General features: G+C 40.2%; 3 protein-coding genes across 5 annotated transcripts in view; 1 reads left to right on the top strand and 2 right to left on the bottom strand.

Annotated features, from left to right (window-relative positions):
* Positions 1–5,445, top strand: part of LOC145498438 (uncharacterized) — a 33,985-nt gene extending 28,540 nt beyond the window's left edge. For all 3 annotated transcript variants that reach the window (XM_081478372.1, XM_081478370.1, XM_081478371.1), the window contains 3 exons: positions 780–943; positions 2,521–2,605; positions 3,981–5,445. In XM_081478372.1, coding sequence (XP_081334498.1) covers positions 780–943; positions 2,521–2,605; positions 3,981–4,192 — 461 coding nt within the window. In that variant the 3' untranslated portion in view covers positions 4,193–5,445. The remainder of the gene's footprint in view (positions 1–779; positions 944–2,520; positions 2,606–3,980) is intronic.
* Positions 5,446–8,250: 2,805 nt separating this feature from the next.
* LOC145498235 (protein phosphatase 1H-like) lies at positions 8,251–18,098 on the bottom strand. The gene is made up of 11 exons (XM_081478131.1): positions 17,258–18,098; positions 15,711–15,840; positions 13,992–14,234; positions 13,664–13,776; positions 13,174–13,258; positions 12,312–12,430; positions 11,935–12,001; positions 11,515–11,622; positions 11,164–11,259; positions 10,847–10,902; positions 8,251–10,354 (listed from the first exon to the last, which is right to left on the bottom strand). The coding sequence occupies exons 1-11, from the start codon at positions 17,506–17,508 to the stop codon at positions 10,138–10,140; spliced, it is 1,485 nt and encodes a 494-aa protein (XP_081334257.1). The 5' UTR covers positions 17,509–18,098; the 3' UTR covers positions 8,251–10,137.
* A 358-nt stretch (positions 18,099–18,456) lies between these two features.
* LOC145498234 (IQ motif and ubiquitin-like domain-containing protein) lies at positions 18,457–27,645 on the bottom strand. The gene is made up of 13 exons (XM_081478130.1): positions 26,738–27,645; positions 26,092–26,226; positions 25,623–25,790; positions 25,021–25,250; positions 24,439–24,537; positions 23,930–24,140; positions 23,663–23,838; positions 23,129–23,393; positions 22,642–22,724; positions 22,136–22,236; positions 21,452–21,599; positions 21,075–21,260; positions 18,457–20,675 (listed from the first exon to the last, which is right to left on the bottom strand). Exons 1-13 carry the CDS (start codon positions 27,369–27,371, stop codon positions 20,514–20,516), a joined length of 2,598 nt encoding a protein of 865 aa, XP_081334256.1. The 5' UTR covers positions 27,372–27,645; the 3' UTR covers positions 18,457–20,513.
* Positions 27,646–27,704: the final 59 nt, after the last annotated feature.

The following is a 27,704-nucleotide window of genomic DNA, read 5'->3' as shown; positions in this document are numbered from 1 at the left end:
TCTGACTCCTGGGTGGCACAACCCCACTCAAATGTTTGATGAGTACCTCCCTGAGCAAGAGTAATCATCCTCCTTCCTTATCATAAATACCAAGATACATGACTTGGATTAGCATGTAAATACACTTGTAGTTTGTACTGTCTTGGGTATTCTCTATCTTTACCTTGTTGGCTCTTGATGGACAAAGTGAGGAGTTTAAACCTCATTGTTCCTCAGTATATTCCTGGAGGTAATTGGCAGCTGCTACAGCCAGCTGCAGAAGTAGATGAGACACATTCATCCCCAAGCCCATCCTTGGATATACATGTCCAGTTTTCCTTTCTATCTTCCTAAGTTCCTCAATGTTGCTATAGCTATCGCTACCATGTCCAGGAGTTTGGGTGACAACATCTGTTCTAGGTTTGGTTTTTGAGAAGACTGTCTGATCAATTTTGCAGAGCTCTGATTGTAAATAGGTTTTTTATTGAAGTTATTTCTGATTTATTATCAAATTTAGCTACTTAAGAAATAAAAGGGGACACCTGTATAAAAACCTGAACCAGAAGGATTCATGGTCCAGAAAAGGTCAGAAAAGACCCCATAAACCTAACCAGACCACCTGAATACCGAATTCTGTTGAGGACACCTGTAACTAAAGGGGTTAAAGGTACAATCCCAACAAACATCCTGCTCTACTGGGAGCTGATCTAATTTGTGTACACCACCAAGACATCAATACTTACTTGACTTAATAAAATAGCAAAAAAGCTTTGTTTTATTTATAACGTTTATTTCTACAGGACTCATGCTTAAAGGTTCTATGATTGTTCTGGTGGGTTCTATCCTGTTATTCCTTTATGAACACCGTTCTAAAGGATCAATGCTTCGCTACTGGTACTCGCGGAGAGGAAGCATGAAAGGGGGTCGCACTTTGACGTTTGTTTTCACAACATATAACCATCAGGTACATTTGAAATAAGTAGCATTCACTGCTTGTTTTGTCTTGAACACAAAGATGTTTAGAGGGTTCTTTCCTTTGGTGCATTGCTGGCCCCCAAAATCCCCCTGCCCGTAACAAAAAACTTAAAAACTTGGACTTCAATTTTCAACTTCTGTATCAATACAGATCCTGTTCATGTGTTATTACCTTGTTTCACCCTGGCTTAAGAAATCTAGTGGCAGCATGACGTAAACCAGTTGCCCTTAAAGAATTTCGCAAAGGAGGTTGAGTACAAATCACCCTGGTTTGCAGGCACTTATACTTATTATTAGCCAATGTGAATACAGTTATACTACACTGTATTTATCAAGGGCAGGGTCAGGTAACCTTCAACCTATAGTGAGGGATGGGTCAATCAGGTTTATGCATGGGGAAAGAGATAGGAATTTCTGCAATAACCAGCCAGCACCTTGCAGAATAATCACTAAAGAGAGAAATGTAAAGGTGATATGACGAATGATCATTACTTGTCACAAGGTTCCTTTGAAAGGAACAGAAAAAGATGTGGCAAGTGGAGCATTAAGGCAAGCGAGGCCACTAGAGGACATCAAGGCATGATAGCACTGATAGTTAGCAGATCAGACTTCAGAGCGGAAGGCCACTTGTTTGAGTCCCGGTCTTCACCTTTGCATTCTGTCCTTATAGACAAGACACTCACCCCACATTGTCTCCTTCCATCCAAGTGTGTGAATTTACTGGGGAAACTCAACTATTGAGTGGACTGACACCCTACCCAGTGACAATGGTAGTACTTGTAGTAACTTCATGCTACAGTTTGGGCTTCAACGCTACAAGGTTCTCAGTTCGATTTGACCCTTTTTTCTCCTCTCGGCTTTTCTTTTCGTGGTGGAAGGGCTATGTCAGAGGTAAATCATCCTCATTGGGAGCCTCCTGTCCCTAAATCAATTTAATCATCAGGGCCGGGTCGTTCGATAGAGGGTTAGCGCTACCCCAGGGTTTAGCGTTAGCGGGAGCAGGCTTAACCCTGGGCTAGCACTAACCCTGGTATACCAGGCACTCTCAATGGCATAATCATTCAAGAGCAAAATGCTGAATCAACGGTCTCTTTTTTCGGTTTTCTTTTGATCTGTTTGACCGGTTAGCTCAGTTGGTAAAGTACCGGACTGCCGCCCGGGAGATCGTGTTCAAACCCCAGCCGGACCCATACTCCGGATCTGTAAATAACTGAGGAGAATGTTCTTCCTTTGCTCTGATATCTGCAAACGGATAGACATTCTAGTTTTCTCGGATAAGGACGATAAACCGTGGGGCCCGTCTGACAAACCTCACTCTACTAGGTTCTATGGGACGTAAAAGAACCACTAGGGACGTAACAAACCCTGGCTGTGATCACCCCTAGTGTCTGGTCTGGTCGGGTGGTTCACCTCGCATGGGACTTTGTGTTCCGTTTGTGCCCTTCCCTCTGGGCAGCTTTGCCCAGTAAAAATGGAAAAGCAAAAACAAAACAAAACAACCCCGGCTCTGTCTACCAGGCATAGTCATGCTGAATCAACGGTGTTATTATTCGTCTTTCATTTTAGACACCAACAGTGAATGGAGTTGAGTTCAGCTGGGAAAATGTAAAAAAGAAACTGAATCTGGCATTTGATCCTCTAGATGAACCAGGTTAGTTATGCATTTTCTTTGCAACCGTACGTTGGATAACTTCAGCCTCGTCGAGGAATATGATCTTCATGAAAACACTTTACACGAAGCAATATTACCTTTTGCAATATCTTCATGAACACACTCAAATCTAACTTTCTCTTTTTGGCTGTAAGTTCGTATATGACTTGACTGTATATGGCTGCAAGCCTCCAAGTGGGTTTGGGGTGACTCGCTGCTCCGAAGCCCAACCGGAGAGCTTGCTTGTTGGCTATAAGAGTGCCACAGCCTACTAGAATTCACCAAAACTATGCCGTTTGCCAGACTTATACATTATAAATTAAACCTATTAAGCGAGTGACCCCACAGAGATATAACTTTTATCAAAGCAAGCGCCTCACAAACTGTGCCAACAGTTACTAGCGCATTGTCAAAGACCCACAGGTACTTGTGGAGAACTTTGAACTAGAGCAGAACCAACACAAGTTTGGTACTCACCTTTTAAGAGCTTGACTCTGACTAATGACTGAATCAACCTTATCAAACCTGGCTATCTCACCAGACAAATCACAGAGATCTCTCCCAGCTTTCTTCGGCAACGTATATTTGTAGCACACTGACTTATACTCTGGCGCTTTTTCCCGCGCCTTGCGCCTGCTACATGCATTTGCTTCGAGATCTGATTGGTTCATTGTGTTGTTTTCGTCTGTTGTGATTGGTTAGAGTAACAACACGCAATGGACCAATAGCCTCATATCCCTTCTCACAGATAAGTTGTCTCATTTGTATTACAATAAATTTGATTTTATGATTTGAGCATATCAAAGAAATCATATATAAATTTTAGGTTATGATCAGTTGAAGAAGTAATCTTTGCAATGAAGTACGCAATTTGAAAAATTGTGACCACACCTGAAAATCGATTTCAAGGCGTCAACTGGGTTTGAACCCGTGGCCTTTGCGGTGCAGGTGTAACACTCTAACAATTGAGCTATGAAGCCTTGCTGGGAGCAGGATGCGAGGCAAATTCGCAGTTTCTGCCCAAAATTTTGTCGCATTCAGGAGGAATTTTATTGTAATGTAAAGGAGAAATGTTATCCTTGAATAGTGCTATTGCAACTCAAAGCCGGCAAATACAAATAGCCGGTGCTAAGCGCGGGAAAATGAAGTCAAGCAAGGTGGTTTTACTTCTGGTTGGTTGAAAAGGTGTTGTGAGATTTTTGAGCCGATTCCAACAGCAAAGCGATAGCAAAATTACTTTCGAAACTCGCGCTTTACAGTGAATGGTGCAAAGCAACCCGCTAAGTGAGGTAATTATCTTCCAGATTTTACAGTGGGAAAAACACCAAGAGAGGATAGTAATACCGTGGTAACAAAAATGTTTTCGTTGTTTTAGGAATTCACTATTACCTCAACACAGATCGGTACGCGTACGGCGGAGTAATACCTGTTCGCTCCGTGGTGGATAACATTCCGCAGGTTGGCGGCGCGGAGGTACTGGCCGTTAATCCCGACTGCACTAAGGTATTTTTCGAAGAGGCTGGAATTTGGAAACCGTATCGAAGCGCAAGAAATATCCGTTGTACACGCGAAAATCGATGGCTTTAGACTGATGCAGGAGTGATGTGCAGGTGTACTAAACTGAAATGTTGTTGTTATGAATTGCAACAGCTCCTTCCGCTCGAATTGTGCAGGAATTGGTACGTTAAAGTGACAGACCGTCAGCTGGCGCTCTCTGACATTTTTTTGGGAAGATTACCTTGACCAAGAGCAAATAGTTCATGGAATTTGTTTGTCGGAGATTCTAGTTTTGCAAAGCTTTCTCGTGGTATACATATATCTTACTAACCCATCGCAAGGTCTGTACTGGGAGAATATCGGTCCAAGCTCTTGAAAGTACGAAAGAAGAACCTGAAAGACTGGAAGCCGATATTCTCCCAGTGTGACCCAGAGCAAGCTTGGTTAATGAAAAGTAATGTTATAATACATGGTCGCGATACCACTGGAAAGCATTGTTTAACTTCTAGTATGGCGTGGGCTTTATATCAGGCCTTATAGAGGCCCAAAATGAAAACCAAGGAACCGTTACGGTACGTATGAGTGAAATGGCATAATGTGAAGCAAACGCGTTTTTAGTGCACATGTATTCTATGGACACTGGTCCCACAACTACCAGTATAATTTTTGTATTTAAGTCTAAGTGACGATAACTATATTTCATGTAGATTTTTGTTTAATTGCAACTGACACAAATACAGTAAACGCTAGAATAAAACGTTGATCAAAAGATGATAGTGCGTGATAATTAATTGGATAGACCACGGAACTCTCACTTTCAATGGTGCCTTTTGATCTCCGAGAGAACAAAGCTCTATCCTATTATGAAACGAACAGACTTGTGTAGAATTTTTCTAATTGTGCATTTTTCCTGAGATTTTCAGGGGGGTTTTTACCTCCTTGAAAATACTCCCACACCGTTCACCTTTCTCTCACGTCTTCGGGGGGTATTTAGTGCAAAATTGCACCAAGATTCAAATTTGATTCTTTTCTTTATGAAACTAAGATATCTATCATCGTTGTCTAGAACGAACTCGCCCCATAACAAATAAGTATGAAAAGAATGAAACATTTGGTTTTTGCAAAACACAAATTAAATCCGAGGTAGAGACTTTCAACAGCTCAATAAACCTTGGAAGTTCTTGTTGTGGAACAATAAGTGCTGACCACTGTAGTGTGCTCTCCAAACACTGCTTAAAACGCTATTAGTAAGCATCTTTTGTTTTCAGTAAAATGATCTAGCAGTAAAACGTTAGTACCTGACAAACTAGTGATTAAGGTATAGCATGGGGGGCCATTTAACTAGCAGGTAAATTGTACAACTAGGTCAGACCTTTCTACTACAATTAGGGAATTTAAGGCTTTATAGATTAAAATTCACCGTGATTCTCAGCGTAATATGATTTGTGTTGTGACCTATAGACACCCAAATGGAAATTTAGAATCGTTCGTGGAATATTTGAATTCAACTATTGAAAGAATTCGTAAAGAGCATAAGTTCTGCGTAATGATGAGTGACTTCAATTTAGATTTGCTTGAAATGGAATTCACTAAGATGCAGAAAATTGTTTAAACGCCTTGGGTACATTCTTTTTTTCAACCACATATTTTGCAACCGACTAGAATTACTGATCATTCAGAAACTTCGATTGACAATATCTTCTTCAATTTCTTGGAACATTTTACCCTAAGTGGCAATATTGCTTATGATCTCACAGACCATTTACCTGACTGATTGTTTATTTGTGAAATCAATTTCTACTTCTCCAAATAACAGGAGGGATTACTATGACTTTGATGTGTATGCTTTAATTGCTGATATTCAATCAATTGACTGGGAAGGCGAGTTGCATACATACTCCAATGTCTGATTCTCTTTATTCTAAAGTATCCGAAATAGTCGGTATGCACTTACCTCTTAAACGGTTATCTAAACGCAAGTTAAAACTGAAATCAAACCCTGGATAACTCCTGCCATTAGAGTTTCAATCAATTTTAAACTCATCGACAAAAGATGACCTTGGGAGCTGGTGCCTTAGAGGCCGGTTGAGATGGAAGCACAGTAGACGGAGGTAACCATGGCAACAATGTGAGCATCAACCACCCAAGGAAATATCCGGCCTTCTAGTGCTGGGAGACCGGAGGTCCCGCGAACAAAGTGACATGGGACCTCCAGGGCCCCATAAAACCCAAGCACCATAACCGATAGCAGAGTAGACAACAGAGACACATCTCCCAGCTCAGCCACAGCGAGACTACGCAGGCGGAGGAATGCTGAGCTGGGTGGCCTCTAAGAAAGCTGCGAAGAGATGCTAACCAAGGCTTCAGCCGGGTGCGAATGTAGAGTTGGTATGCATTACTGGACCACCTGCCCAAGGCTTGAATTAAATGATCCGAGATTCCCTTGCGGGCAGCCACAGTTGCAGCGCCAATTCTAAAACTGTGGTTGGAGAAGTTGCCCGGGATACAGTAGGGAAAACCTGCCTGAGGCCAGGAAGTTAGCTAATCGCGGGATAAAGGCTGGCCATTGGCGCATTTTCCAAGTTGAGTAGCTCATAGCCAGTTTGATTTTCAGGACTGAGTTTACATCCTCGTCATCTGCCTCATCAGTTCTGCCACACTAACAGCAACAGAAAAGCAAGGGGAACTAGGTAAGGTGTCTGGATGCCTTGTCAATATTCACGCTGAGTTGGTATTCAGATTCCCTGAATTCTGCTGTACGAGCAGTTTTGAAGCTAACATCTCTGTATTAAGTGAGGATTACTTTTTCAGATAGTATAATCATATAAACTTAATGATCACAAATTTATTTAAATTGATTAACGTTTTATAAAGTAGTGACAGTGTTTTATTTCCTGTTTGTTTTTTAAACGATTTTAATTGATACTGTTGAGATTTAATTCTTTTGGAGAGGTCATTTAGTTCATCGGTCTGGTCAGTTAAGTCATTCATGGTCTGGAAAAAGTGCGTTTTTTTCATTGATTAAGGTGTACCCAACTTGCAGTTGCAGGTGTGACTGTTCTGAGATATATTGGAATTACACAAGAATGAACTGATTTCACAGGTGAGGTGCACAAAGAATATCTATATTAAGAAGTTTGATAGAACTATATATATGTAACAAGCAAAAGCAACGTTAAGTTGTGCGGCAATTCCGCTTAAAACGATCGCGTAACCGCCGCCAGGTATCGCACATTACTCCGTTCTAAAGATCAACTGATCCCACATTCAAACGTTCTATCCCCGAGACTCCGTCCCAAGAAATCACGTGTACGCTTACAATATTTGCAGAGCATGGTATAATAGCTCATAACCCACGATGGCTAAGCCAATGAAAACTCTTGAATTGCATTATCCAATGATCCAATATATATTCCTAGATTCTACCTCCCCAAGAAAGGTTCTTCTTTAGCTCTTATTAACCAAGCAGGAGGTCTGTATGGGAGAATCTTAACCGAGGTCGTGAGTACAGACCGAAGTCAAGATTCTCCCATACAGACCGACTTAGCTCGGTTAATTAGATGTTTATTATATGGCAAAGAAGAAAACGTTAATTCGTGTAATGTAACTGGTTTGCTGACATTTTGCTTGCAAACGGAGATGAGCTTAACTTAAACCTGCCGAAATTTGCTCGCCCTCTTTACTTTTTTTTTTGTCATCAGGCTTTTTGGCACTTCCATAAATGATTAAGAAGAAAAAAAGAGAAAACGGTGAACATTTTTGATTTGCTTCTTTTCCAACGCAAAATAAAACCGGTCTAGATGGGAAAATCTAGACCGCGGTCAATATCGATTTCAGCCAATCAAATTCATGAATTCGGTAGTTTCCAGTCCTTGTGAGACACAGCCATATAATAATAGTAAGAAAAGTACAGGACGACCACGCCCCTACACGTGCTTTCTCGTGGACGTTAGATGAGATAAGAATATAATGAATACAGTCGGATTAATCAGACGTGTGTAATGCATTTATTTCGCTGTAGAGGAAGCTAATAAATTAACAAGTACGTAATGATTGGAACTTATTACTTAGCATTTGTGTTAGCCTGGGAACCTGCCGCGGCGCTCGAGAAAAAAACCTCTGAAAGGTAGCCAAGTGCACACGAGTGATGAAGAAAAAGCAGGTTTATTTCAAGATAAAGACAAGTGATCTGCTAGACGAAGACAGCATTTCAATGTAGTAGTAATGTAAAGTATCTTTCACTAAAAATTAAGTAATCTCTTCCATTAAATTCCCACCAAAACCGGCGTAGTTCCAAAATTATAAAGCATTGCAATGCTTTTTGTTTTCTAAATTTTCCACGAACGAACCATAAAAGGAACACAATTGATTTTACGATTCACGAATTCAAAGGCGTTTGTTTAGATTCTTTGGACTCATTGTGGTCAAATTTTATTCTCTTCGAGTTGAAAAAGTCTAAGTATATTCGTGTATGTTTCGAAGGCATATTCAGTGTTTTTAAATTATCTTGGTTCGTTGATCATAGGCGCTTTCCATTCGACCAAAAATTCTGGGTTTAATTTCCGGAGATTTCCAGTGGTGAAAGGAACATCATTTTCCAAAATGTCCCGAAAAGAGAACAACCTCGTGAGGAATACCCAAATTCTCGAAAATTTCATGCCGGGAATTTCCGATTGATTTGATTTTCTCCCGGAATTCTCTGTTGAATGGTTCGTATTTCGTAAACTGAACAATTCTCGGATTTAGCGGAAACTTTGACTGAAAATTTCCGTTTTGAAGGTTTCGGAATTTTTGGTAAAATGGAGAGCGTCCCATATCAAGCTTTTCTTGCCATTCAGCATTGTGTCACAATAGCATCCTAATCGACCAAAGTCATACATCCCTACTCCAATCTGGGGCACCGGGCACTAGATTGGCGCGCTTGGCTACCTGGGACGAATATGAACTTATGAAAGTGCCCACTAAATTTCCCCATGTTTTACATGAACCATCTCCCTTAAAAATTCTGATGTAACATGTTCAATTAAATTTATACATTATCTCCCAAGGGGAGTTTCAATGGTGGAATATTTGTTACAGTATTATACTCTTCGACTGGGATAAATCGAGTGTTCATAATTAATTGTAATGTGTGAGTTACCCAACATTTGAAGCTGCAAAATATATGACTAAACCACTTAATACTGCGGGAACAAGAAGTTTTCTCCAAATCCTATTTACAAATGAGTCACTGAATTTCGGGAATTGGTAAGCGGCGGCTGCTAATAGCAAGCCTCATTCTCAAACAATCGACAAGCTCATAGAAAACTCGGGAAACATCTTCCGTTCAGAAATAGTTTCCAACTTCATTTCCAGAGTCTTCGTCAAAATATCGGACTTCCGGGTGATAGAATTGCGCATGCTTAGCTTACAAACACGTGACTCAACCAAGTCGCTGGTGCCTACGTCCGCTCATTTTCTTTCTCTTTAAACTGACCAATCAAATTCGATCCTCTAACCAAACTCTCTAGAGTCGTTCGTTGCCACGCTTGCGCAGTAAGAAACGAAGACTCGAGGAAATGGCAATCTCGTTCCCAGAGCCCTCGTTACATTTGTCCAGCGGAACGGGAAAACAAATTGAGAGTTTCTCTAAGAGTTAACAGCTACAAATCAATTAAGACACTTTCCAAATACTCTTCTTGTTCCCGCTAGATACAACGAAATTCAAAGGCGGTTCTCACGAATGTGTTCAATCAGAAGTTTAATATAATTACTATCAACGTCTGGTTTAACGCTATTGTAACTATTTTTTGTGCTGATGGAGTCCGCTGACATTTTCATTTCATTGACGTACAGTCATCTCTTATCGCGTGGAAAGAAAGGTAATAAAGGAGTCACACACGAAATTAGCATCCAGTCCACCCCACACACGTGACCAGGATACCCGTCCTCAATCCAACACCGACTTTTAACCAATATGGTCACATTACTACAGTACCAACAAAATCCACACAAAACTGCTTACGCTAAAATCTTTTCTGTTCATATTAAACAGCTCAATCCTCCTCGTTGTCAAGGGAATGTGTTGGTTTCAACGTTGGTTTGTCGTATTCAACTGTAAATTTAGCCATTTCGCTGCTACATTCACTAATGGGAATCACAAATGCTGAGATGTCATCATATGAGGCCAACTCGCCATTAGTTCGTCTCCAACCTTTCTCGGTCAATGTGCCTCGCGCGTCCCCGACAAGGGCCTGGGCTGCCATGACGTACCTACAATAAAGAATAACTAAGTGATAAAACACATGGACTCACCAGGCGTTTATTTTGTGGTTTCATTTTGAGTACTGTGATGATAATGTGAAACCAAACAAGGGAACACTGATTAAATTTGTAACAAAACCAGCTGCGATCTTGATAATAAAAACGCCTCACAGTATCCAACATTTCAGCATGAGTCACAGGAGACCCAGGGGCAATTGGCTGGAGCAACCGGAAGTAAACCGAAAAGCAAAATCGCTGCGAGGAACGCTTACAAGAATAGCATAACTGGCTAATAGGACATAAGTCCCAAAAACATTTGTAATCCTGGCCTCGGACAAGGCATAAAATATGTGGGATTACTCCCGGTTACCCATGACTTGATGTTGCCGTGTTTTTGCAGCCATTTTCTTCTTCTAATTTTCCATACGTTGCAAGAAACCAAAAATGGTTATACAAAAACGCAATCAAACCCACATTTCACAACATTCCAGCAATAAATACCTTCTTTTGTCTTCTTTAGGAACTTTAGAGAATGTTTCCATAACTAACATAGCAGCCTAACAAGAGAAAACGAAGTAAAATGAAAAGCTCTGACTCAGTACTAACCGCTTAAACAACGTGGAGTGTTTTTAAGAAAATGAGTTGACGTGGGGAGGGAGGGAGAGTAGGATGTGGAGCAGAGAGGGTGAAGAAGTGAGGAGTAGAGTAAATGAACATAAGGTTTTCATCCCTTCACAGATGTTAACCTCTTGCTAGTACCATAATCAGAAAATATTCAAATATCGTTGATTTGTGAATCCAGCAGTCCATTTGATCACCTTTTCACTGGATAACCTCTCCCAAAGTCCATCAGAAGCCATTATTACCACGTCATCCTCAGTCAGCTTACTGTTGGACAAGTCAAATTTTCGAACCTGAATGTACAGAATATCGTAACACACACTTTAGTAAAGAGCACCTGATGGAAGCTAGAAGGCTTCATGCCCACATTGTAAGAACACATGAACGACTGTCTGTCTGTCTGTCTGTCTACCTGCCTGTCTGCTAAAATCAGTCACCCTAGACCTGAAATGATACTTAACGAAGTCTACGACGACGACGGCGATGCAATTATGTCTGCGGCCACTACAGATATGTGTACTAGCTGTAGTAAGTAACATTAAACTTACCTCCGGTTGTGGGGTAAGGAACGGTTTGATAGGAAGACTACAGAAGGCAACTTTCAGATCGTGATCCCCAAATCCACGGGTCGTCCCAATGGTGTCCAGCAGACGAGCCTAAATAAACAAATGGTGAACAAAAGCACTTGAGCTAATTCAGTCTTAGTAAAGTAGCTAGCAAGTCCTACAAACAGAGCAGTGCATATTTCTCTGTTCTGATTGGAGTACGCTTTTCTCGTCATCGTTTGAGTGTCAGTAACAATAGCAAGACTGCAAATAATATTTATAACAATACAGGCAGAATATGTATCAAGAATCATGTCTTCCATTGACAGTAACACCAAAGGTAGGCACGTTTTAAGCGCGTGTTGCATTTGACTAAAATTAAAAAGCTTTCATTTCACATGAAATTGCTCCACAAGTTATTACCTTCTTTCCTTCTCCATTAATCATAGGAAATTTTCTTGTATCTTCCTCAGTCACTGTCTTGAGAGCCCTGTTCAAATACATTTTTAATGCGTTAGATGGAGCAATGAAATGTAAACTGTTCTGGATTACCAAGAATAACAACAATAAGCCTGCATTTTGCCGTATAACGATCATTGTTATTCTTTTCAGTATCCAAGAGCCCGCCGTTACAAGGAACAAGAAACTTTTCGTTTCTCAACACAAACATCTCAGAGCTGGTAACAAAGTTAAATTGGGCTTATGCCTAATTTTAGATCATACCTGTACTTGTCTGATATTTGTACACTTTTTAAATTGTCTCAGTCTGTACAAGAATTAACTAACAGTATTCAACGTACCAGCCAGTCATATGTCTGTCCCTGTATAAAAGTTTTTGACCAATATGTTTTTTTCTTGCTCTCTGTTGAAATTCAAGCCGACCAAAGTCACTTCCAAGAAGCTGGGGCCTCTGATAAGCCTACCAAAGAAAAAAAATACACTGATTGGAAAAAAGATCAGACAGTTAATATCATTGCAGGGGTGAAGTGGTCAAGAGGTTAGCCAGTTACGGTCGACTATTCAAGCCCGGGTCACAACCCCATATTGGGTACTTTACGATACTATACGATAACTTATTTTATACACGGTATTTCCATCAGTTTATTTTATCTATCTTCCTAACTACAATCAAGGAATAAAAATTCCCCAAAAAATATGACTGCTTTTCATGGAGGCCGTAGAAAAAATTTTTCTTAAAACTGTGGTGACTTAATGTAGTCTTGAACTTGGTTAATGAAGTTGTTTGTGTTAGTTCTATAGGTATATACAAACAGGAATCTTGACAAAAACGATGGGTAGTAACCTGCTAGTCAATCCAAGATAAAGACACTGGAGTAGAGTACTGGCATTTTGTAGGCGAGCAGGCTTGTAAAGATTTTACAAACAGTTTAAATCAGGAAACAGGCAGCTACATTAATATTATTTTTAATATTAAGACAAAAGTTTTGGAATCAGGTTAGTGTTGAGACCTGACAAGTGGGCAAGTGCTCATGGAAGTGACAGGAAAGAAAGTAAAGATTTGCAACCCATTTCAGTAAAAGCTCTTCTTTCTACAAGTTCCATCACTTAAGAGACAATGAAAAGGATAACTAACAGCACTTTACAAGCTGTTACTTTGACTTGTCTAAGAATAACCAATACTATACAAGAAGCCATTCTTACAAGTAGTTGAACTCTTTGTCTTTCTGACTCAGGAGTGAAGTCTTTTGATAGAGGAACAACTTTTCCCTTACGTGCTAGAATTGCTCTAAGGAAACAAAGACATAAAACAATATAAGAAATAAAACCATGTGAAACTCTCACCACTGTGACAAAATCTTTTCGTAAATCGATGCACAGAGATATTATGGATTATCAAATTGGTTTTTGCTTGTGAAATTACAGTGTCAGGTTTCTGACAAAACCCTGGGCCTCAACCTTAGTCCATGAACAAACAACACAGCCATGTTGCATACATGTGTCTTTTTGCTGGAGATTGAAACACAATGGAGAAACACTGAAAAAAACCATACAGGTTTGCATATTTCTACAGCCACTGATATGAAAACTGTAATGCTTACTGGAAACTCAATAATATTTAACAAAGATGTTGCTAAAAACAAAGTTCATCTCCTAACTTTTTCATGTCAGTCATGATAGTAACTTGTCTTACCTACAGTCCCCTGCATTAGCCACGTATAATCTTTTTCCAAGAAACAGAGCTACTAAGGCTGCACAGCCTCCATCAATCCTATATGTTACCTTTTCTCTTCTGATCTGTTCATCCTGACGGAAGAAGAACGTAGAGCAGTCACACAACTTTTAAAGTATTGGCTGGCCTCTGGATAAAGACTCAAAAAGGTCTAGAATATTGTTTGTAATTTTTTGGTTGGGCAAGACGCTTAACTCTCACATGCAATGCCTTTCTTTACCTCTCCAAAATAGAAGTTGTATGGAGAAACATAACTGACATAGCAAGTAATTTATATGTACAAACTCACCATTTCAAAAAAAGCTTCTTCCAAGACTCCAATAACTAGACTATCAATTGTCACTGAGGAGACAACAGCCTCAGCTAACTCCTCAGCCATCGCAAGCTTCTCGTCATTCTCATAAGCCAACAAATCCTTCACTCCCTGCAGCTTCTCCATAATATGAATATGAAGTTGATTGACAGCCATAAGAGCTGCCCCACATCCAGCATGGCCATCAAATATCCCAAAATATGCATAGGGAATCTTTATCTGTAAAGAGTCAGTTCTAGATTAGTTGTAATGATCCTCCCAAGTGTAAACCCCTTGCCTAAAGGAGGAACTAAATTAAAGCCTTAACATTTGCTATAACCACTGAAAGAGAACACCCCTTTTAACAGACACTTGAGGTCATAAGTCAATTTACTAGTAGTCCAACCTGAAACCATCCTTCCAGCTCTAGCCCATAAATCCTACCTGGTAAATCTCATGACTTAACTAATCAGAGTCCCCTTCAATGAGCCATGATCCACCCATTAATGAACTGAATCTGGAAAGGTCCTCCTGGGATGGGATGTAGGATGGTCCTAGGATGGCCCACAATTAGACCAGTTCCATAAAGGCAGCTTATGGACTGGGTTCACAATAATGGTCCATAAATTAGGTTCACATGAACATTCTATGGATTAGTTCCACGAGGGTCATTTTATGAAATTATGGGTGTAAAAGAGTCGTCTAGAAATTGTGTTCAAAAGAGTGGTCCATGGATCAATCCCGTAGGATTTGATTCATGAATTAGGTTCACAAGGATGGGCAAGGGATCAGCTCCAAATTGGTCAGTTATGAAATGGGTTTGTAAGAGTGGTCCATAGATTGGGTGCAAAAGGGTGGTCCATACATTAGGCCAATTACAGGGTGTCAATCATGTATGGATTGGGTTAAAAAGGGTATCAAGGAATTGGGACCATAATCATGGTGGTCCACAATGGTGGTCCATAATTTGAGACCATCAGGGCAATCCATAAATTGAGTCCATTTAAGGGTGATCAATGGATTGGGTCCTTATGGGTGATCAGTAGATTGGAACCCTAGGGGTGATCTATGGATGGAGTCCATAAGGGTGATCCAATCCTCTGTAAGGAAAATGATGGTGGCTGTACATTTTCTTCACGAACCTATAGCTACCACAGCCCATTAGGCACAAGGATAAGGCTCCATTTTGTTTCAGTATTTGTCCCTGTACTAACAACACTGTGCATGCTAGGACTGAAGGGTGTAGAACTTTCCTGTATGAACATTGTCAGTGTTTTCTTGTGCTATGACTTATGTATATAGGTAAATGCACCAGTTGCCATGATTTTTTGTTACAGAAGATTGAATTTGGTCTGTAAGGCTAGTTCATGGAATAGGTCCCACGGAGTGGGTGTACGAGGGTAATCCATGGACTGTGCCCATAAGGTTGATCCATGGACTGGTTCCACAAAAGTGATCCATAGATTGGGTCCATTAAAAGTGGCCCATGGGTTGGGTTTCTATGGGTGGTCCATGGATGCATTCATAAGCCTAGTCCAAGGTACATGTAGTTTACAGCCTGGCAAAGGATCTATGACTGATCAGTGACTACTATAATACTGCTGTAGATCCAGCAAATGTGGCACAGTGTGTGAATCACTCTTCTGGATTTATTAATTAAGGTGGCCTATGGATTATTGATTTTTAGAGAGTAAAGTTGTAAAATTTAACATGTACCTGTGTAACATGCTCAGGACTTCCGTCACTTTCTGTAGACTCACTAGTTGATTTGCTGACATTTAAGCAAAACATTCCAGTGACAGACTGGTCCTCATTCTTGTGCGGTGTCTTCCCGGCATTGATAGTTCTGAAAAAGTGGTAAATTACTCATAAAATAATAAAAACAAGAAACCTTTTTGATGATGCAGACATAATTCTATTATTGGTTATCTATGTAGAGCACCCTCTATCCAGACATTGATTGACAGTAATTACTGTAAATTACTAGAAAACCTAGTCTACTTTAAATTACTTTCCAGTGCTGTGGTGACAACCCAAGTGGCCCATACCACTGAACATTCATTTGGTGATGGCAAAATTTGTTTTGTCTCCCAAATATGATATTCAGTCTTGTGTCTGATGAGTACAATTATCCAGTATAATAACGGTTATACCGCCATGCAGGCACCAAATTGTTAGTGTGCTGAACTCTAGATCAGGCAGTCTGGGTTCTAGCAGTGGCTGGCATGTTAGATTGTGTTGTGTTCTCAGACAGTTCTGAGGCACTTTACTCTCACAGTGTGACACTCAATCCAGGTCAACTCAATCGCATGTAAATTGGTACCAGTGACAAACTGACAAATCCTGCAATACACTTAAGTTCAATAGACGAGTTCATAGCCTGAGATCAAGCTCTCCCCTGGACTTCCGCATGAGCCTCCTGCTTGTTCACACTATAGAAACAGTAACAAGTTCTGCAGGTGTAAGACCCTTTTTGAGCCAAGTGCGGACTCCCTTGTTTTACTAGTAAATACCACATAAAAACATTGCACAAATAAAAATCAAAATATCTGAATTAACCACTCCCATGACACTTTTCATGACCATTGGAAACAAGCCGTGAAGCAAATAGAGGCATCAGCACAAACTGTGAGAGAGTGCAATAATGTGCTCCCATTGGAAAATGCAAGAAATATAAAAAGTTAAATGTCTGTATGCGAAGATAATTATTTATGCAAAGTGAGTCGGCAACAAATTACCAGGAAAAAATAAAGGTACAATCCCCTCTTATCATTAAAATTTAGAGAGAATTCGAAAACGTCCCGTTGAGATCACGGAAGCCAATTTAATATAAGTTGCAATTGTTTTTACCATGACATCTACAGAAAACGATGAAAAATAAATGTGGACAAGAATCATCAAATAAGTTAACTCTCTCAGGTTGTAGTTATTTGGAGTACAACCACTCAGTACTGGTGATTTTGTGTGAAGCCCAACTCATTTATTATTCAGCCTGTACACTGGGTTATTATCGACAGAAACTAATTCTAGCGATCACGACGGTTGGGACCTCCTCCTTGAGCAGTAAATAAATTCTAAATATTTGCCGACTTCAAATCAAGGGGTTTTATTTTTACGAGGGGAGGAAAATAGCCCAAAAATAAGCTTAACTCCTTTCAGCAGGAAGTTAAAGCAGTACGTGTTTGAGCGCAAAATCTTCCGTGCAACCATTAAAGCTGCGGTCGCATCTACATGAGATTATAGGCTAAGTTATGAAAACTTACTCTGCATATCCTGCATTAAAGGGCAGTTCCCTGTGTGGAATAATAATCGGTCTTGATTCATGGTCCGAGGCTGCTTGTTCAGACTCCTCGTTCAGTTGAAGAAACTCCGGTCTTCGATACGTGTACTTTTCGTCTAACATGTCATCATAGACTCGAAAGCCCAGCCGTCTGTCCGAGTTGACGTTCGTGAAGTAAGCAAGTGCATTCGCTGTGTTAATATTTAGCATTCGTCTTAGGCCATTGAAGCTCATATTTAGATCCCTAAAGAGGTTTACAGTTAGGGCTCTTCCGAGCAAAGGAAAATAAAAGATAAATTAAAACAATACAAATGGGAAACCGCTGAAACTGACTCATTATTCTCCCTAGGTAGTGGGGTGGGGACGGTAGGTTTCAGCTTCACAACGAGGCGAGGAAGGAAGCACAGGGAGAAATCCACGGAGCGGGAATACGGCCCGGGGGAGGTACTTTGGGAATTTCTGGGCGGGGATGTGCGGCTGGGACCCTGGAACCCTTAGCCTATACCAGAGCTAGTTCAGCTGAATTTTGCTACCCTGTACTAGAGTAAACTCCCCAAATCCCCCATCTATCGACGCTGTTGAGACTGATTTGCGTAAATTTAAACTTGCTGATTTGATTTTTTTATATTTTTGAGTGGCAATTCCTGGTTTCCTTAGTCTAGATAAAATCTTCAACCAACTAGTCAGTTTTGTGAAAAATGATACCCTATTCGAGACCCAAACGCTCTGATTTCAGTATATACCCTATCCTAGAGTAAACTGCTTGAAAACCATACCCTTCACAGCGGCACATACCTATATAGCCCATATAGGGCGGTGTCCTCCCCCCCCCCCGGGGAATGCGGAAACCTCAATTTCCCTTAAAATAAAATACGGGTAATTTCCCGAATGTTGATCCATGTCAACAAACATCAGAATCTACGTACAGCTTAGTATGTTAATGTTTTATGTGGCTGGCTCCGTGAGCGGGCATGTGAGTTTATGGAACTCGACTCCGTTTCGGTCCATAACTGCGTAAACAAAGAACTTGGCCAATATCCAGCCATCTTAAATGCACGCTTGGTCACCATACTATCGTTCAAAGGTTGACCTTTACTTTATATCTTCTTCCTGTTGAATGATTCGGAGGGAGTGAACACAGAAGATCACGATCGGGTTTCACCACTTTAAGTTTCGGGGGTGTCACAGTGATATGTGTATCCCCGCATACATGTCACTAGTGATATGTGTCTCCCCCGTGGGGATACACAAAACACTGATACGCGCCTGGGCATTCAACGAACGAAAAGAGGACTCGGTTGCGAGGTTCCAACGAGCGCTGCAAAGAGTAGGAGAAACCAGAAATTAATTCGCGCCCAACGGAGCAGCTTAGGATTTCTTGAGTTTGGTTGAGTTCCAACCGACCCGATTGTATATCTGACTAAAACTTGGAACAGCGGATACACATATCACCAATTATTTCATGGCGCAGTGATCTCAGTATGTATCCTCTAAACACAGCCGATTGGCTATCTACCTGATCGAAAAAAGGGCCAATTATTGCCGAAACGTGCTGGCTACTTACTCGCGACGACGTTTATACCCAGGTTGAGGTTTGCGGAGCTTCCAACTCGAATGTCTAAATATCTAAAGTGAAATCGCGTACAGGGGATACACATATCACTAATTATTTCATGGCGCAGTGATATGTGTATCCCCATAAACACAACTGTTGTAATATAGCGCATCAGCCTTGTCTGAACTGCAGGCTATATTAGCACCCGACGTTTTTACACAGCTTGGGTTTACCGGAGTTTGAAACTCGATTATTTCACTAAAAACACGTGCACGCGTGCACGGGATAATAAGGGATACACATACCACTGATTATTTCATGAACTAGTGATATGTGTATCCCCATGGACACAGCTGTTATATTAGCTGTCTACCCAAGAGGAAAAATGCCCATTACATTTGCAATGTCAAAACTGACTTACTAGCAATATTAACACCCGGCATTTATTCATATCTTGAGATTTCTGAAGTTTCACTGACCTCGGTTGTACACGACCGCATGCAGGGGATACACATATCACTAATTATTACATGGCGCAGTGATATGTGTATCCTCTGAAGACAGCCGTTGTCTAGGCTATCTACCGAAGAATAAACGTCGATTATTATGAAACTTGCTAGCAATATTCGCAGTATAGCAATGTATACAGCTTGAGCCTTAACGTATCTTACAAAAAGTCGAACTGAAAAGCGGGTGCAGGGGATACACGAGTGCCACTAATCATTTTATGGGGAGCGGGTCGAAACAGTGATAGGTGTTTCACTCCACGAATAATTCAGATGCAAACAAGGCGATGAACAGTGGACAATATGCGTTACTCGAGGGGTAAGAATACACCGCGCAATTAATATCGTCCTAGAAATCCCGTGCCGTGAAAGTCAAATTGGAATATATCTAGATCCATTTGGTGTTCAACTTTAAATTCGTTATATCCTGCTCGCAGAAAACCAGTTAGGATCAAGAACACAATTCCAGCAGCAGATACGTAAGCTTTTTCAACCACAAAAATTGAGATTTGTGTTTTAAGTCTGTTTGGGTTTGTCGTTCGTCGAGTAAGCGACCGGACGACGAGAGCGCTTTCAAGGAGGATATTGCTATTTAAAGTAGAGGGGAGGAGGGTGGGGGATACACATATCACTGGCCACCATTTTGGAGGGGATACACACATCACTAGTGATATGTGTGCGGGGATACACATATCACTGACACCGGGTTAAGAATGTCCTGGAGTAACCTAAGAGAACCCTAAGACTAAGGCGCGTCTAAAGGAAATGTAACCACGCCCAGGCACAAGGGTCACAGTTAACTACACGGACGATGGTCACAGGTATCAGGCAATGTCACAGGTCAAACGGGTTAGAGAAACCCACCCATAAAACTACTTCTTCAAGGACTGGCTAAACTAAGGTTACTGTGATCATGAAAAACTGCAGAGTTCGCAACACTTGGACACACTACTGCTTGTTCCAGTAAACTATCAATTTATTTACAACATGACCCGCGTAACGATTCCTCAAGGAAAATAATACATATCTACATGCACTGGTCAAAAAATCCATCCAAAAGGGCGACATCGATTCCTTCTCTCCCAAATTCATTCATTTTGACCGAATAATACATTTTCAAAACTAAAATTTGAAAGGTGTGAAACAACGGGCAAGTAAGTTCTGTTAATCGAACGGATTTACGCTTTCAGCGAAGCTGCTCTGAGTCCGTTGTTAGCTAATCCTCGACTCTGGACTGATATTTTCTTCATGTGCTCAGCCATTCCAGGCAGCCGTGAAAAGTAGTTCCTTGCCAGGACATGTTTGTGGAGAATCTTGCCGATAAACATGCGTCCGTAAGCCTGCAAAACAGAAATACGACGCAATTAGAACGTTGGAAAAATGCAAATGTTTGCTTGATTCGACAGAATCAATCTGTTTCTTGGCTAAATTCGCCGACAAATACAGGAGTTTTCGATAATGATTAGACGCCTTCCGTGGCCAGTGTGACAGACTTTCCTTATATTGCGTAACCTAGTGTGACCGCATCTCTCAAACTAAAAAACACCAAAGATAGCGTGGAATCGCGTTAAGATAGCGTGAATTGGCCGTCGGCACTAAGAGCGACCGTTTTGCTTCCTCAATAAATGTAGATGTAGAATGTACATGTAGATGTACAGGAGAAAACCGAGGAGAAAAACGAGAACTGAAGGCAACAGCAGCAACGAAAATAACAACAAAATGAAACAGAAAACAAGTACCTCGGTGACGTTCTCGAGCTTAGCATGTGCCGATGCCTCTTCTTTTGTTAGTAAGATACAATTCCAAGGGGACCACTCCTCATATTTGTTCCATCGAACAAGCACCAAATCGAACAGGTCCTCATGAGCGCTCAGCACACTCTGACTGTTCCAAATATTTTCCACCAGATAACGCAGGTCGGGCTCCTGAAAGAAACGAAAAAAATGACGACCATCAACCATAATGGACAGAACTCAAGTAGAGTCTTTAAAGTTTTAAGTAATGAGTTATTAAAGTCAATGTCGGATTGAATAAAAAAATGGAGTTAAAAACAACAAATGAACCAAAATCTAATAATAAAATTATCGACGTTTTTCAACTAGGAAGCAATTTATACCTGTAATAAGTAGGCGACCTTGGAACCGTCTTCAAAGCTTTCCTCAGAACGTCTCAGATCTTTCAACATGACTCTGTACTGTGAGAAGTCGTGCCGTAATCTTGCGTCGTTGTCAAGTTTGGTGCATTTTCTACACCTTCCGACGACCCTATATACCGAAGAGATAAACAGACATAGATCAGATCCTGAAAACCCGAAGGCTATCGACTCTTGGGCCAGGGCGAATGGTTCCGAAACAAATCACAAAATCCCAAAAAAGACGAACAAAATATATCCCTAACTTTTTCTTATTGGCGTATTAAAATATGGCAATAAAAAGCTATATTTTATGGCGTAACGAACGGAAAACTTTGGAAACATGATCTCCGCGTTTTCTCAAAATCATCAGATATTTGAGGCAGCGTGGCCGAGTGGTCAGCGCGCCGGACTCGCAATCCAGCGGTCCCGGGTTCGAGTCCCACCCTGACAGTAGTCCCGAGTTCAAATCCTCGGCCGTACTTGTAAATAGCCAACTGGTTTGCTTCCAGTCAGTTGGGATTCTTGACAATGTTATGTTAAATTTGAATTATTTGTTTCAGTTATTTGCACGGCCCCATTAGCCCTTGCGCTATAAACACTGCTAAGGGTAAATAAAGGGTTTATTCATATGGTGATTCAAACCACAGACCACACCCTGCCACGTACCTTGAATTTGACGAGAGTTGAAACTCCGTTGATGGTAGGTATGTATTGCAACTTGGACAGAAATAGATGTTTTTACGTAATACTGTTGGATCTTGCGGAACCTAAATAACCACACAAAGAGATCGGTGAGTTACTTAACACAGGCCATAGACAAAAAAGGGTGGAATAAGAAAAGCAAACGAAAGCATTTGGTTTCACGTTCGTCGTGATTCAGATTGGTTCAATATACTCGTAAAACCACGACCTTCCAGTAACAATATGTTACTTTCTCGGTCAAACAGGCGCAAACCCAACAACAAGTTATTAATTGATTTTCTAACTTTTACCGTTCTCGTCGTTCGGTCGCCAGGCTTCACTTTAATTTCTAACTGGCTGTTTGAATTATGTTTTTTTTTTTAGTTTAAGTTACGGAAGCTAAAATAACTCACTGCTGGTTTAATTTTAAATGCGCTGTAAAACTGAGGGTTGTACATGAAGAAAAATAAGTTTCGATTAATTCTACATACCTTGATCAGACGAGCCGCCTCAGGATTGAAAAGAGGTGTTTTGCAGTACTGAAGGAACAGGGTTAAAATTCTCTTGCGTAAGCCTGGAAAACAACGACAGAGTTAGTTCAGTCTTGTGAAATAACTTCATATACAGCAGCTGCATGTTTGACAGCGTTTTTTGTGTGCTCTAAAGTAACAGCTTCAAAGTAACAATCCTTTCTTCCACCATATACCATACGGTGACGGCCTTCATGGACACAACAAAGGTTCCGACACTCAAGAAAAGCTACGAAGAAGAAGACTTTACCGATTGTTTTCTTCATTTACCAACCCGTATCGAGAAAACAGGATTGTGTTTAATTTTCTTTTATCCGGTTTCTTCTTTTTACCTTGTTTCATTTACAGTCAAGTTTTCATTTCTGAGCCTGTGTCCACTTGACACGAGCATGTTTACATTTAGACCAGCTCTGTAATATTTGATACCTGACAGCGATTTTTTTTTTACCTTCAAGATTGGATTCCTTGACACCTCTCATCAGCAAGTCAGCTTCTCTATCAATGAGCTCAATAATCTCTTGTGTCAGTTTACAGTCGTGTTCTTTTACTGTGTGCTTAAGAGTCAGCAGTACGTCCAGTCTTTCATCCTGCGTTAGGTACTTCATGCTGAGCGTGCTGTAAATGTCCCGTAACTCCTGGGCACGGATAGTGTAAGGCGTGTCCATTTCAGTAATCTTGCCGTCAAAAGCTTTCCATTGTTTTGGAGCAGCAGCCTTTTCAGGGATAATAATTATAAATAGATAATTTTAGCTGATATTATGATGAGAAAAAGGCAAAAGGATACTGTCCTGATCTTCTAGGTTTTTTGGCAAAGAAATTGGGATATTAAAAACATATTCCTTTGGCTGTGAATAACTTTGAGTAATATTCTGGATTAAACATATCTTTCCATACAAGATTAGTATTATGATAAAATTAACTACAGCATCCACGATGTACATGTATGCACGTGACATTTACAGTCATGTAGACCTGCACAAACCTTGTTCAAGAAGTTCTTGACTCTTTTGTCTCTGTTTTCTTCATCTGCAGAGAGCTTGTGCCTATCAATGGAAGCAATTAGGTATGCTTCCTGTTCTAATAAGCCTACAAGAGCTGCCTTTCGCTCAGGGCCTGCATATAGCTCATCTATTATAGCCATCTCTTCATTACGCCATTCTAGACAAAGAAATTAAATAAAATTAGAAAGCTTTTATCACTAAAACTGGCAGCTGCTTAAGAACAGTTTCTCTTGCTATATTTCACTTACTCTCTAAATGAGCATAGAGAAGATCAAAGTCTTCCTTTGTCTTAGGATTTATTCTTCTCTCCCATTCTCTCTTAATTCTTTCAGCTCTTTCTCTCTGTTTTCTTAGTTCCTCCTGTCTCTCCCATTCTTGACGTCGTTTGCGATCCTCTCTTAGTCTCTGAACATAATTCTTTGCCAGCCATCTTCTCCAGTATGTTTGAAGGATGATTACCTAAAAAATAAAATCTGTGTATTAAGTCTAAAGGCTGAACCAAATGCTGTGATTTGTGGGAATCATTTCTAGCTTTACAAGAATGGTGGTTTAATTTGAAGACACAGGAAAGTATGCACTGCCTATGGTTTAGCTTATTCAAATTTACCACACAGAGTTTTAGGGCGAAAATATACACAGAACAGCTGCTGAATGTTCGTTTTCTTTGAAAGCAGCATTTGGAAGGTGATCCTCAGATGTACTATCTCATTGCTCATTAATCAGTCCACACTCGATGGTCACACAGGCATGTGCTTACCTTCTTTAAAATTTTCCTGTGATGTTGTTCAGCGGTGACATATTTTCCAGGTATCAGTATTTTATCTTGGACATTTGACACATAACAGCCATCCTTGGTCTAAGTCGAATTGAGGCAAATTCAGCAATATTAGTGTAGCAAAGAAGATTTAAGGAAGCAGACAGTAAAAGTTATTTCTGTTAACAACAACTTAATAAGAGTGCCAAACTTAACAAGTAGTTACTGAAAAGATATTAATACTACTTCAGATCAGATCATGGCTTTTGTGATTACAGTGTTAAACTGATGAATGGAAAAACAGCTAGATCTTCATGGCTTAAAACCAACTTAAGAAGTCGCAAGAAAAGCTTGAAACAAGTTACTATTCAACTTTCAATACACAACTTGCTGCAAGGTTGCAAAACAGGTAAGACTAATTAAAAATAACACTCTCATAAGGGCATTCATTACTTTGTCATTGGGACAGACACTTGATGGATTTTAATTTCAACAACTGAGCAGGTAGTATTAATGCACAGTCATATAAAATACTTTTAATTAATTAATTAATTAATTAATTTATTTATTTATTTATTTATTTACCATTTGCGTGGAAGTAGTATTTGTTGTCTGTTGGACTCTGTTTCGCAGCTTGTATGTCTGGGTGTCACGATGAAACTTCTCAACAGATGATGGAACACGGACCTTGGGTAAGGTCTGTACAGATGCATTATGGAACTCTACTCCTGTCAGTCTGTGTTTGTAGCCACCCAAAAATGGCTTTTTTCTACTCTCTTGTACAATATAAACAACAACTTCAACTTCTTTGCCACCTGAAAATTATTAATAATACAGTTGCATATTAGATACTTTACTACAGAAACTACATGTAACTTAGGAATAAAGTAAACTAAAAGATAAAATGTGTCTTAAAAGGACGTCTCAAGGTTAGCCCTATGTAAGAAACTCCCTAAAAAAATGCTAAAATATGGCATTCCATATACACTGTATGTCGTTAAAAGTAAGCACTTGTTACACATGGTTTAAAAAGTTGATTCTTTGATTGGTTCACGTCATTGTATGCAGAAGTCCAAAATCATTTCAAACTATTTGGGGAACTGTTCTTGCCACTTTCTGAACTTGCATTGTCAGATGTTGTTTTAAATGATTTGATAAGGGAAGAACAAAAATCTGTATATATTTACCAACTTCTACTTTGACATTGACTTTATCTGGTAGCTTGTAGGCCGGTGATGCCTGCCTGTAATGTAAAGGTCTGTTGACAGGATCTGCTGACTGAATTTCTACCTGTACTGTTTGTCCAGGTTGAACACCCAGGTCTGATAACACTGTGTGGTCTTCTACCATTTTTCCTTCAATGAATAACAATTTCAACAGATATTATATAACTAAATATTATATAACTTCATTCAAAATCATGGCATATTCAGATATGCCTGATAAGTCATGTCAGGCACCATTAACCAAATTCAAAAACTTTAAGTTTTACAGCAGGTCCCTTTTGCAAAATAATATCATTCATCCTCACTGGAAGATTTGAAACTTGAAACAAAGAATGAAATCTTTCATCAATGAATTGGATTTTCAACTCAGTCTTTATTAATGATGAGCACAGTAGCAACCGCAAATCTCAGACTACAGAACCATACATACCATCAAATATCATCAGTATCACTTGAGGTGGCTGGTTAAATTCTGATGAAAAATGGTTTCTTAGTTCAGAGAAGGACTGCTTTAAGGAACAAGTCATGCTCTGTACATGGCCTTCTGGCATAATGATGAATTTAACTGAAAGAAAACCGCACATGGTTGATAAGTCTGGGTTTTTTTTGAACTTGGTTAACATGAAAGCAGGGGGACTGGGTCAGAACCTGAGAGTTAAGGGGACAAGTCAAAAAGGATATGAAATTCTATCCCTAACATAGCAGGAACCATGAGAAACAAAAAAATTAAAAATTTACAAAACTATGTAATATTTTGCAAAAAGCACCAAGAGCTTCTGGTGACAGCCAACACTAAGGAGGATACAGGAACCAAGAGGGAAGGCTGTAATCATTCTGGCTAAAGTTGAGGCTGTAATAGTTCACCTTTCGGCTAGGTATGTGAAAAGGGCAGATGGATGATGGGTGTGAGATCGAAGTTTACAAACCACATCCACGTCTAAGACATGGGAGCTAGTTGGCAGGTTTATGTAAGTGAGTGCAGAAGAACAACTTCCCAAGTACTGCAACAAAATGTGCGATTTAGAGGCAGTTCTTAGGATATTGTAAAAGGGAATCAAGTGTTCCATTTAATTTACCGTTTGCGGTAAAGCCATCCTTAGCTATTCCCCCAGACTCAGGGTGACCTGTGACATTTTTCGCTGGGATTTCATTATCTATAGACTTCTCAGCTTTGGATGTAGGAGGAGCCACTAGAGGTGAGTCGCTTTCTGACTGTGTTTCGATCACTCTGTTATCTCCTTTCCCTGGACTGTCGACAGAAACACCCGCATTCCCAATGGGTGATTCTCTGCCCTCAGTTTGAGCATTCGCTTCTTGCGTTACGACGTCTTTATCTGGTTCTGAAATAACAACAGACATGGCTGGTTCATCCATTTTTGGATCCTCTTTTTGACTCGCTGGACTTTGTTGTTCTTCGGGAGGGTTTTCGCTAATTTCTTCAGTAGTAATTGAGTTCTTAGGATCAATACTCGCATCGACAACTTCGTTCTTTTCTTTTTTCTCCTCATCATCTTTTTCAGCAACATCTTCTTTCTCCGTAACTGTGACGACTTGTGCAGAATCATGATCAATATCGCCGCCATTTTGATCGACGGGCTGTGTTGGATCGACGGCAATTTCTACTTGAGGGGAATCTTCTTTCGTCTGTTGCTCCTCGCCGTTGCCGTCATTTGCAACTTTATTCTCTACACCTTCTCCCTCGGCAGACATTTTTCACAAAAGCTGTTTGATTCCTGACAAGTTTTCCGAACAGCTTCAAAGTATGGTCGGACTCTTTTTGTCTCGCTGTTTCTGAGGTTGCTGTTTCCATAGAAACAGCTGGCTTGGAAAATCGCAGTCTCAAAATTACTGTTTCCCGCTAAAATTTGTAACAAAAGTTTGTGAAATTTGCAACTTGAGAACTTTTAGCTTTTACCTTGCGAAACAAACGGTTAAAAACAACAAGATAAGAGAGGAAAACTGAAAAAACAAAGTAGAAAATAATACAAAAAAAAAACCGAAACCTGGATACAAAGCCAAGTATTGTGACGTCATAAGTAAAGT

Source organism: Orbicella franksi, chromosome 9 (genome assembly GCF_964199315.1).
Source record: "Orbicella franksi chromosome 9, jaOrbFran1.1, whole genome shotgun sequence".
Taxonomy (NCBI): domain Eukaryota; kingdom Metazoa; phylum Cnidaria; class Anthozoa; order Scleractinia; family Merulinidae; genus Orbicella; species Orbicella franksi.
Note: the sequence above shows the minus strand (reverse complement) of the source record. Positions and strands in the feature narration are given on the sequence as shown.

Coding starts and splice junctions, on each gene's coding strand:
- LOC145498235 (XM_081478131.1), bottom strand. CDS start 17,508: ATGAGCTTCAATGGCCTAAGACGAATGCTAAATATTAACACAGCGAAT. Junction 13,777..13,991: donor AAGAAGCTTTTTTTGAAATG/GTGAGTTTGTAC, acceptor TTCTTCCGTCAG/GATGAACAGATCAGAAGAGA. Junction 10,903..11,163: donor AGAGGTTATCCAGTGAAAAG/GTGATCAAATGG, acceptor TTCTCTTGTTAG/GCTGCTATGTTAGTTATGGA.
- LOC145498234 (XM_081478130.1), bottom strand. CDS start 27,371: ATGTCTGCCGAGGGAGAAGGTGTAGAGAATAAAGTTGCAAATGACGGC. Junction 23,839..23,929: donor TCTCTATGCTCATTTAGAGA/GTAAGTGAAATA, acceptor TTCTTTGTCTAG/AATGGCGTAATGAAGAGATG. Junction 23,394..23,662: donor TCAAGAACTTCTTGAACAAG/GTTTGTGCAGGT, acceptor ATCCCTGAAAAG/GCTGCTGCTCCAAAACAATG.